Genomic DNA, 11,317 nt, shown 5'->3' on the forward strand with positions numbered 1-11,317 from the left:
AAACATGCATTGGTCCCCATGGAAATAAAACCACATTATACTTGAACCTCGGAGACTTAGAGTGGTTAAGGGAGTTCTTTTTGCTGCTTTTGGTTTAGTTTAAGTGGTGTGGGGAAGTGAGGTAACGAGTTAGAATTAAGATATTCTCTCCAATATAACCAAGAAAAGTGAGTTACATTGCTAATTTGAACACTTTGATTAACGTATAATTTATCTACCAAAACTTGAAATAGTTATATTTAAAGCACAAATTAAGTTGTTGAGCTTTAAGAGTATTTGGTTTTTGTTGATTCTTAAATGTATCAAATCTTCGGGGTTGAGTCAACTCATTTCTCTTCCATGCCCTCAACTGAAGTGGTTGAAAATACAATACTAATAGTTCACTCTAGTGATTAATTGTTTTCTTCTGGCCATTCATTAATTTCTTCTAATAAGGAATTTAGTTTTTATGCTGACTGGTAGTAGGAGAAAAACAAAACCAAAATGCATAAATTCGTTGGAGAAGAAGAGTAACCAAACCAGCGTTTCCATGACCAACTAGAAGAGTGCTTTTAAAATAAGGCGTCAAAAGCTCAGTTGGGCCCTTTATCAATGAGGACACGAAGTAAAAAAGATAGTCATGTCAAACGTCTTTCATGCAGATACAGAAACATCATTGCATGATCTTCCTTCTCTTAATTAACCTGCCACCACTTTCTCCCAGGCAACCAGCCATGTAAAACCTACCCATTACTCGTTATGAACTTTGCAACAACCCACATTGAGCCTTTTGGTTTGTCTAAATAAAGTTGAAGACTTTTTTCTAATTTGCGTAGTTGTCATATTAATTTCTCTCTGTGAGAACTCTCCAAAGCAAAAACCCAAGCTGCCTCATTGTTCTGCCGGAGCTCCAAAAGACCAAAAGTTCGAGATTTCTGAGCAGGTGTTTCTCTCTGTCTTCCTTCTTATGAGTGACTATTCTCACGTTTTACTATATTTTTCTCTTTTTTTGTTTGTAATTGTTAGTTGGTTTGTCTGGTACGCCAGTGCAGGGCAACCATGGCGGCGAGCCATACAAATGAAAAGTTGCGTTCTGCTAAACTTCACATGCTAAGGACTAAAAAGTTTATCTGGGAAGAAAGAACCAAACCCCTTAATCCTCGATCTTCATCATGCGGTCACCAGTTTATCTGCGGAACTGTACCAGAAAGACATCCATTTCCTGATGGAGCTCATACAGGTCTTTTGCTTCTTTTTCTTTTTGTTTTGTTGAAGCAAGTTTCAATTTTTTCCTTTCTGGTCAAAACTTCAATGAACTTTATAAACAATGTTAGGCTTCTGTTTTTATTTTTCGTGACTTTTTTCTTTGTGGGTTTTTATTTGTAGAACGCAGAAGACAATGAATACAAAAAAGGGGTAGAACTAACGCTGGAATTTGTGCTGACCAAGAAAGACATAACTGGGACTGGAGCACCAGCTACTCTGCTTGTTTTCAATAATGAGGTTGGCTTTTCCAGGAAGAATATTGATTCCATCTGCAGCATAGGCCGTTCTAAAAAGAAGGGAAAGAGGCAGCAGGGTTTTATTGGAGAAAAAGGTAAACTATTAACAAGCCCTATTTCATTTTAAAACGCTTATATTACTTTTTAACTTTAAGTTGCGATTCCTTATGATGAAATTATTGCAAGGAGAAAAACAGAGTATGTATTTCCTGCATTTCACATCTTGATCTAGAAAAATGAACAGGAATGAAAAAAAAATCTCCTTATTGACTTCTCCCTCTGTGAATTAGGAAGTTTTTGAAGTCTAGATCTTCTACTAAGTTGTTGCCTTCAGATGCACACTTGCAGCATGTCTTGAATTCATAATAAATGTTCCCATTGTAATCAGAGCTAGCTAAATTCTTTTGAAAAAAAAAAAAAGCTAACATTTTGAGTTGCATGCTTCCCTTCCTTATTAGTTGGAGTTAACAATAGGAGCCTTCTGAACATTGGTTATCAAGTTGAACTCATAATACCAATGTTTGCTTGCAGGAATTGGATTTAAAAGTGTGTTTCTTGTGAGTTCACAGCCTCATATATTTAGCAACAGATATCGGGTCAGATTTACGGAAGAACCAAACCAAGATTGTGGTATTGGCTATGTAGTTCCTGAATGGGTTAGTGGAAAACCTCATTTATCAAGCATATGTGATGTATATGGTGTCAACAAGATCATGCCAACAACTACGTTTATTCTTCCCCTGAAGCCTGACAAGGTGGAGGCTGTTAGGGCACAGCTGTCAGAGCTTCACCCAGAGATTCTCCTGTTCTTATCCAAGGTAAAGCGGTTATATGTACGTGGGTGTGATCCTGAAGAAGCTGATGATGTCTCTACAATTTCTATATTTAGTGAGACTGAACATATGGATTTGAGCGACGAAAGAGCCAATTCTCGTGTTGTGCAACTTTCAGTAAAAGAGAAAAAGTGTGATACTGAGTTGTGCAAGTATTACTTGTGGAGAGAGGCATTTCCAGTAAAACCTGGGAATCAAGTTAGTATAAGGATGGATGTGGAGAAATGGGTGATTACTCTTGCTTTCCCGTTTGGAGAAAGACTGAGAAGGGGAATGTCTTCTGTTGGTATATTTGCTTTCCTTCCTACAGCAATGGTCACAAACTTCCCCTTTGTAATTCAAGCTGATTTCATCCTTGCTTCTTCACGAGAATCTATACTGTTGGACAATGTATGGAATTTGGGAATTCTTGATTGTGTCCCATCAGCCTTTGTAAATGCTTTCCAGTCTTGTGTGAGAGAACTTCAACTCTTTCCTTCAGTGGATCAGACATTTCAGTTTTTACCTGCCCAAGATTCGGCAATTCCCGTGTTCAACAACTTAAGAGAGTCCATAAAAACTAGTTTGCGATGTCTAAGGATAGTGCCTTCTGAAATATTTTCTGGTAAGAGTTGTTTATTCATAACGCCTGAACAAGCAGTTCGGGTCTTGCCAAAATTCAGGGACCTAGTCCTTCAAATGGAAAGTGAAGGGGCTATTTCAAGCAATTTATCTTCATTGAATAAGGTCTTGCATTCATCTCTGGACCTCGAAAAATACAGTGCAGTTCTGGACTTTCTGGATGCGGCAGCTGCTAGTGGTCATTGGTACACAAAATGCATCAAATCCTGCAATATTGTGTTGTTATCTGATGAGGTATATGTTGAACTACTTGGTTTTATTGTTGATAATGAGAAAAGGTTTGCAAAAGGTATTAAGACCATACCTCTTATTAAATACATCAAACTTGGAATTGTGTACAATTGCTGAAACCATAACAGGAATTCCAGGGACACTGAAGGTTCAATATGCTATGGAGCTGGAGCTTCACACTTGGCTGAGCAAGTGCAATATGGAGTTTGGATGTCCTGGTGTGTATATCATTCCCAATAGCACACAGAAAGCTCTTTTAAAGAACAAACCAATTTGCAGAAGGAATTGGTCTGTCAGGAATTGGCTTGGCCAAGCAAGAGTGTCTTCTTGTTCAGCACACGATTACGCTTCATTGCTTCAGAATCATGTATCAGGTGAGGAACCAAATCTTGCAGTTACATTGTCCAATTTCCTTTATCACACCCACAGGAAAGGCTTCCTTGATGATAATAGCATATCTGATATTTGTCGAAGGATCCCAATTATTGATGGGGCTGACCATGTTAGAATGCAAAGAACCGTTACTCTTGTCCCTGCATTAGATAGCAAATGGATGAAGTTGTTTGGACCTCAAAACCCATTTGTGGAACAAAATTACGTTGATATAGGGTATGTTTATTCTAAAAGTAGTCTGTTTCTGGGAGAATCTATGCCTGAGAAGGAGCTTCTTCAATTTATTAGCAAGCATAGTAAAGCTGTGGACTTACCGGAGTTGTGTCCTCCAGATGTGGTGCTACAGAGCATCTCATGAACTGTCAAGTGAGCAGGCCTTTTTGCTACTCGATTGGATCAGATTACTTCGGAATAAAGGTTCACCTTTACCTTCGATTTTCATTGAAGCATTCGAGATGGAAAGTGGATGAAGACATATTCAGGTTATGTTCCTCCAAGAAAGGCCATTCTTCCAGATGAAACAGGGAAAGCTATTATTGATATGATGAAGGATGTTCTGATGGATGTCCCCATTTTAGACCTGGAATTTTATATGAACCGAATCAATCTTTATCAAGATGAATTGAAATTTCTGGGTGTGGGACTTGGATCAGATGATGTGCGGAGGCTGGTTGCTAATTGGTTAAATTCCCTTGCTTCTCCTGGAATGAACAAACTGTGCACGTTTTCTTTGCTGACTTTCATTAATTTTTGTAGAGGAAGAAATATGATTGATGAGGACTGGTTGGATGTTGTGAAGGATAAGAGATGGGTGAAGACTCGTCAGGGTTATAATGCTCCTAAGGGATCTATTCTTTTGCCATCTGAGATAGAAGCTGAAACCGGTTTAAAAATTACGAATCTTCCTATTGTTGATCAAGCATTCTATGGAAGCAGATTAGGTTCTTTCTTATCAGAATTAAGGCTGCTTGGAGTTACATATGGTCTGGAGGAGGTGCAAAAATCAATTGCAGAGAATATGACTTTAACTTCAAATCTGCCTTCCCTGACTGGTAGTTGTGGTTTGTTGATTCTTAAATGTATCAGATGCTTGGGATCTGGAGCTGCTGGCTTGATTATAAAGATTAAATATAAACCTTGGATAAAGACAATTTTGGGTTTTAAAACCCCTTCAGAAACTGTTCTTCTTGATCCAAGATGGGGTGCTTTGTTCAATGCTCTTCAGGTCCCTGCCATAGAGGAATCATATTATGGGGATGCAATTAGGCAGTTCACTGATGAGTTGAATGCTATTGGAGTGGTGGTTGACTCTACCGGAGCAACTAAGATGATAGGTGCTCGGTTTAATTCCCTGCTGTCTTCTTCTAGGTTAGCTCCTGCCACAACGATGTTGTTGTTAGGTTGCATCAGAGAGCTGATTCCAAATATGTCTTTACAGCGCTCTGAACTGAAGTGGTTGTTGTGTGAGAAGTGGTTGAAAACACGTCATGGTTATAAGACACCTGGTGAATCAATTATTTCCGGCTCTAATTGGGGACCGATCTCATTTTTTGTTGATCTTCCTCTCATAGATGACGCACACTATGGTATTGGCATATATAAGTTCAAGGATGAACTCCAGATGTTGGGTGTCATCACGGATTTTGAACGAGGAGCTTCATTTGTTGCTAAAGGTCTCCACAGTCCAATTCAACCTGAACTATTTGCTTCAGATGGTATGATATCATTGTTGGAGTGCATCAAGCATTTAAGGTCCAGGTCTGATGATGAGCCTTTACTGGGTGACTTACGCCAGAACGTTGCCGAAAGCAGATGTTTGAAACCATGAAGGGTTACAAAATTCCACAAGAATGTGTTCTCTTTGATCCAGCATGGGAAAGAATTCTTAAGAGGTCAGATGCTCCAAGCATTGATGAATCTTTTTACGGAACTAGCATTTTTTTGTACGAGAATCAGTTGAGAGATATTGGTGTGAAGGTAGACCCATTGGATGTTTGTTCTCTTCTTTCTGGGCTTCTTTTGTCACTATCAGACAGGGGTGTAATTACAAGTATTTATGGCTTCCTGAACAAGTTCCAATGGAGTCCTAAAGATCAAGATAAATGCAACTTTCAGGTGTGGATACCTGGCTCAAAGGGTACAGGTGTATGGGCTAATTCTCAGGATTGTGTACTTCATGATAGGAAAAATCTGTTTAGTTCGCGTTTGTTCTGTCTTGAGAAGTTTTACAAGAAAGGGCTCCTTCCCTTTCTTTCTTCAGCCTTTGGAGTTGCAGAAAATCCTTCCATCAACGATTACTTGCTGCTATGGAACTCATGGGCTTTGAGGGATAATGGTCAAGTAACTGTTGCAGTGCTGCTCCTTTTGGGAGTTTGTGGTAGACAGCTGGAATCAACAGGTAGAAGATATTCTGAAGCGGAACTTGACTAAATTACCTGCCACAATGGACACGGTTGATGAAATATATCTGGTGAGCAGAGAGGAAGTATTTATTGCTGATGACTTGCAACTGGAAAAGATTTTCTCCAGCTCTAATAAGGTTCCTCTGTTTGTGTGGATTCCCAAGAGTATAAGCGAGTGTTATATTACTCCAAGAAGACTACATGCAATTTATGAAATACTCAGAGTTAGAAAGATGTCTGAGTCAGTTGAGTGCAATGTGAGCGGCACACTATCATTTGAGCATTGTGAAAAGGTTGATCCAAGAGAGAGATTAATTGGGAGGGGTTTAATCAAAATTATTCTGGGTTTTCTAGCTGGTCCTGAGGTAAATATGCCAGTGAAAGAGAGACACGAGGTCGCTAGATCAATAGTTGTACTGTCTGTGTACAAGAGTGACAAACCGATTCAAGTCTGCTATCAACTAAAGCCATCTGCAAGTACAACAGTTGAAGTGGAAAAATTAAAGCTGGTTCTTTGGGAGAAGAATTCTCCGCATTTGCTCATTGATGAATTAGGCTATGAGGATGGGAAAGATGATCTGGAATTTGTTGCTTCTTTTGCTGATGAACTCTCACGAGGACAGTTAGCACAGGTGAGGCCTACTGCAGCAGATGCTCTGAGCAAGATTATCCAAATGGGGTATATGTTCCATTTTAATGAGAATGAAGTGATGTTTTTGCTGATGAAAGAAAATTTGGAGTTACTTGTGGAGGATGTTAAGTTTCTTGATTCTGCATTCCTCTAATCAAGAGAAACTACTGTAACTTCTGTGTATCGAAAGCGTGCACATAAAAAGTTAGAGCAATTAGGCCCTTCCACACCAATGCCTGCATGCAAGAAGCAGCGTCGGTTATAAAGGGGCATTGATCCTGTGGCCCTTTTTTCTTTGGTTCATGGCTTGAATTATCAGAACCATAAAGTTTTATTTTGAATGTATTTTGGTAGAATCCTCGTGTGTATATGGGGTCTGATGTCTGGCATGTAAATCATTCGAATGTTGATCCTCTCCTTGGCTAGTTTACTTATGTTTGGCTTTTAATCCAAGGATATGGTTATGCTTGTCATGGCTAATGGATGAACTGTGAGATGCCCTTTGTATTGTTACAAATTATATGAATATATCCGGGCATGAGCCTGTATATCCTGGTTCTCACAAAGTTCTATATTTCTCAACTCTTTCTTTGTAATTTGCTAGCTGGGTTTGTTTGGAACGCTTTCTCTCTGCATGTTGAGTAAGCCGTTGCAGTGCAGAGAAACCATGGCAACCCCCACAGATCAAGCCTTACGTGCTGTGCTGCTAAACTTCACATAGAAGAGATTCAAACGCTTCACCATGCGGTCACTAGTCTCTCTGCCAAACCAGCAGGCAGCATCATATATAGCCATCCATGCATTAATTAAAGGTAATCTAATCGGCCTCTACAAATGAATATATCTCCACCAGTTACACCATGTTGACCCAGAAATGGTTTGTGGAAGTGGAACTCTCCCACCTAATCATGCATATGCAATCAAAGTTTTGCCTATGTTTTTCTTTTTTTCCAGCTATTGGGGTAGAGTGGATAGAATGAACTTCGTAAAAATGACACTAAATTCCTATTTTTTTCAAGGGTAACTCCGCCCTTGCCTACAACCCTTTCTATACAACTTTTCTTCACGTCCTAGTTACGTGACCAATTTCGCTAGAACCATACAGTATACAACAATCATAGACATAGAGCTAAACCCATGACATACAATATACATCTTAACTAATCAAACATGTAATGGTGTAAAAGGGGTTGACAACTTTGAATGTTGGTTTGCATTTGACAAAACAAAAATGAGAAGGAAATAATTGAGTTGCATGGAGATACAGCTAATTGACTTGCTGCATATGTGTTGTGTGCCATCAAATTAAAATATACATTACTCTATAAGTTATGGTCAAAAACACAGAAAGTAAATAACAAATAGCCTGGAGAAGGAAGTGGGCTTGAGCTGTAGCCTGTATGGATGTGAGAATTGCAAAGATTGTCAAAAAAATAGTACTACTTGTTGAAATATGTAGGTCCATTCAAGATTGGAAATATATGGATCGATCCACCAGAGGCATCACACAATCTTCATATCTATTATATTATTGCTCTGTTCATGCGTTATTAGTGAAAGCCTTAGCGTTTCTACTTTTGTTTCTTTAGAATCTTGTGTTGTGCTGCAAATTCAAATGCTATGTTTTTCAATCTCTTTGCATTTTAAATGCATTCAGCAATTAAATTATTTTCCTCGTCTCTCACAATCATTCCTCATGTGCTACCTTAATTGAAGTGGCCTAACATGGGAGCTTTAGTTTTCACACATAAAATACTTTACTAATTTGAAAGATAGATATACAATTTTACTTAATTAATATAAAACCAAAGACAATAAAGTAACACCTACTTTTACTAAAATAACATTGAAGAGCACTACAATTACAACATGTGCCATTGTGATTTATTGTCAAATATAGAGTCAAAACGACATAACAAGACTCAAAACAGAACAAAAAACGACACTACTCAAATTGAATCAGTTCCAAAAACCCTTTCGCGCGACCTTTCATCTTCAACTTCAGAGTGCTTCAGCCGATAGTTCCTCACTGACCACCACCAACGAACGACGACGAGCAACGACGACACGAGTAGCAACGAGGAGCAGAAACGACGAGCAGCAACGACGAGAGCAGCAACGACGACGAGCAACGACGACGAGCAGAAACCACCACCAACAACGACAACCACTGACGACCTATCGAAGCGATTTTCACTCTCTTGGGAAAAAAACAGTAAGAAAATGACCCTCTAACACAGATTTGTCTTCGATTTTAGGGATTACACATTTTTGCATGTTGTTCTTTATGCAATGCAGTTTTTGGAAAAATGGATGAATCGTTGGATTCAAAACTACTCTTCGTTTAGGTTTTGCTTCGTTTATAGGGATTAACCATTCAAAATCGTTGGATTCAAAATTTCTGGTTGTTTGTAGCAGATTTTGAACCAGAAACAGTTTCTGGTTCCATAATTCACTTTCAGAGTGCTTTTTGCTAGGGTTTATGGGAATGTTATAACTGCTCATGAAGTTAAATGTGTTTTGATATTCAGTACTGTCTTTGCATTTTGATTTCTGGTTGTTTGTAGCAAATTTTGAACCAGAAACTGCAATGCAGTTTCTGGTTCCATAATTCAATTTCAGAGTGCTTTTTGCTAGGGTTTATGGGAATATTATAACTGCTCGTGAAGTCAAACTTGTTTTGATATTCAGTACTGTCTTTGCATTTTGATTTCTGGTTGTTTGTAGCATATTTTGAACCAGAAACTGCAATGCAGTTTCTGGTTCCATAATTCAATTTCAGAGTGCTTTTTGCTAGGGTTTATGGGAATATTATAACTGCTCATGAAGTCAAACGTGTTTTGATATTCAGTACTGTCTTTGCATTTTGATTTCTGGTTGTTTGTAGCAGATTTTGAACCAGAAACTGCAATGCAGTTTCTGGTTCCATAATTCACTTTCAGAGTTCTTTTTGCTAGGGTTTATGGGAATGTTATAACTGATCATGAAGTCAAACGTGTTTTGATATTCAGTACTTTCTTTGCATTTTGATTTCTGGTTGTTTGTAGCAAATTTTGAACCAGAAACTGCAATGCAGTTTCTGGTTCCATAATTCAATTTCAGAGTGCTTTTTGCTAGGGTTTATGGGAATATTATAACTGCTCGTGAAGTCAAACGTGTTTTGATATTCAGTACTGTGTTTGCATTTTGATTTCTGGTTGTTTGTAGCAAATTTTGAACCAGAAACTGCATTGCAGTTTCTGGTTCCATAATTCAATTTCAGAGAGCTTTTTGCTAGGGTTTATGGGAATATTATACCTGCTCGTGAAGTCAAACTTGTTTTGATATTCAGTACTGTCTTTGCATTTTGATTTCTGGTTGTTTGTAGCAGATTTTGAACCAGAAACTGCAATGCAGTTTCTGCTTCCATAATTCAATTTCAGAGAGCTTTTTGCTAGGGTTTATGGGAATATTATAACTGCTCGTGAAGTCAAACATGTTTTGATATTCAGTACTGTATTTGCATTTTGATTTCTGGCTGTTTGTAGCAAATTTTGATTTCTGGTTTTTTGTAGCAGATTTTGAACCAGAAACTGCAATGCAGTTTCTGGTTCCATAATTCAATTTCAGAGTGCTTTTTGCTAGAGTTTATGGGAATATTATAACTGCTCATGAAGTCAAACGTGTTTTGATATTAGTTTCAGTGCTGTCTTTGCATTTTGGTTTGATTTCACATCAAATTTTGAGCAGCAGTTTCTGGTTGTTTGTTGCAGATTTTGACCACAAATTGCAGTGCGTATCACAAAATGGAACAAGAAAACCAACCAAAGCGCAGAATCAAAACGATGGCTCAAAAGATTAAACACAAGCCAAAGCCAAACTATGATCGGAAAGCAAAGCACCCGGACTATGTCCAATTTCGGTGCAATGCCTATGCTTTCAACAACATCATTAGAGACATAAAGGACAAGCTCAATGAAAGGCAGAAGAAGCTTCTCAAGAAAACCCCTTTCTTGAACTTGATCGAGCTGTTTTACCACCAAAGAATCGACATGAATAACATGAATAAGTCGGACCTGGACTTAGTACAGCTGCTCAAGACATTTGATCCGGATACAAAGTCCTTCAAATTTGGAACCAAATCATTCCAAATCACAGGCAATGCAGTGACACAGATTCTAGGACTGCCAAATGAAGGCAAATCTGTCAAACTTGTCAATGATAGGTACACTTCTACCTTCAGAACAAGGCACTTTGGAGAGAAGGGAAAACCATCAAAAAACCAGGTAGAAGCAGAATTACAAAAGACAATTGCCTTGGCAAACCAACCGAAGAAAGAAAAGGCAAAGACAGAGCAAAAGAAAAAAATGAACAAAGGAAAAGAAAAGAAAGAAGCTGAAGAAGAAGAAGAAGAAGAAGAAGTCGATTACGACAAGGAGGCGGTCAGCCTAATCTTGATTCTGCTGTGCATAACATTCCTTTTTGCCAACTCTTCATCGACTTTGCATTTGAAATTATTTGAGCACTGTGTGAATCTAGACACACTTTCAAGCTATTCGTGGGCAAGAGCTGTTTCAGCCTACATGAATGAATCCTTGACCACAAAAGCAAAAGCAAAAGCAAAGAAGGGAGGAGAAGCCTCTATAGGAGCTGTTTCGGGTTGCACTATCCTAATATTGGTAAGTAAACAGTGGCTTATGCAATGCATTTTGAGTTTTAGGCAATGCAGTTTCCATTTAGTGCAAT

The 11,317-nt window shown here is 38.4% G+C and overlaps 1 protein-coding gene and 1 pseudogene across 1 annotated transcript in view; both read left to right on the forward strand.

Annotated features, from left to right (window-relative positions):
• Window positions 1-738: 738 nt before the first annotated feature.
• On the forward strand, window positions 739-7,151 carry LOC117618372 (annotated as a pseudogene).
• A 3,265-nt stretch (window positions 7,152-10,416) lies between these two features.
• The window catches only part of LOC117618382, a 4,343-nt gene continuing 3,442 nt past the window's right edge, over window positions 10,417-11,317 (forward strand). The window contains exon 1 of the mRNA XM_034347965.1: window positions 10,417-10,768. Within this exon, the coding sequence (XP_034203856.1) occupies window positions 10,417-10,768 (352 nt within the window). The remainder of the gene's footprint in view (window positions 10,769-11,317) is intronic.

Source organism: Prunus dulcis, chromosome 1 (assembly GCF_902201215.1).
Source record: "Prunus dulcis chromosome 1, ALMONDv2, whole genome shotgun sequence".
Classification (NCBI taxonomy): domain Eukaryota; kingdom Viridiplantae; phylum Streptophyta; class Magnoliopsida; order Rosales; family Rosaceae; genus Prunus; species Prunus dulcis.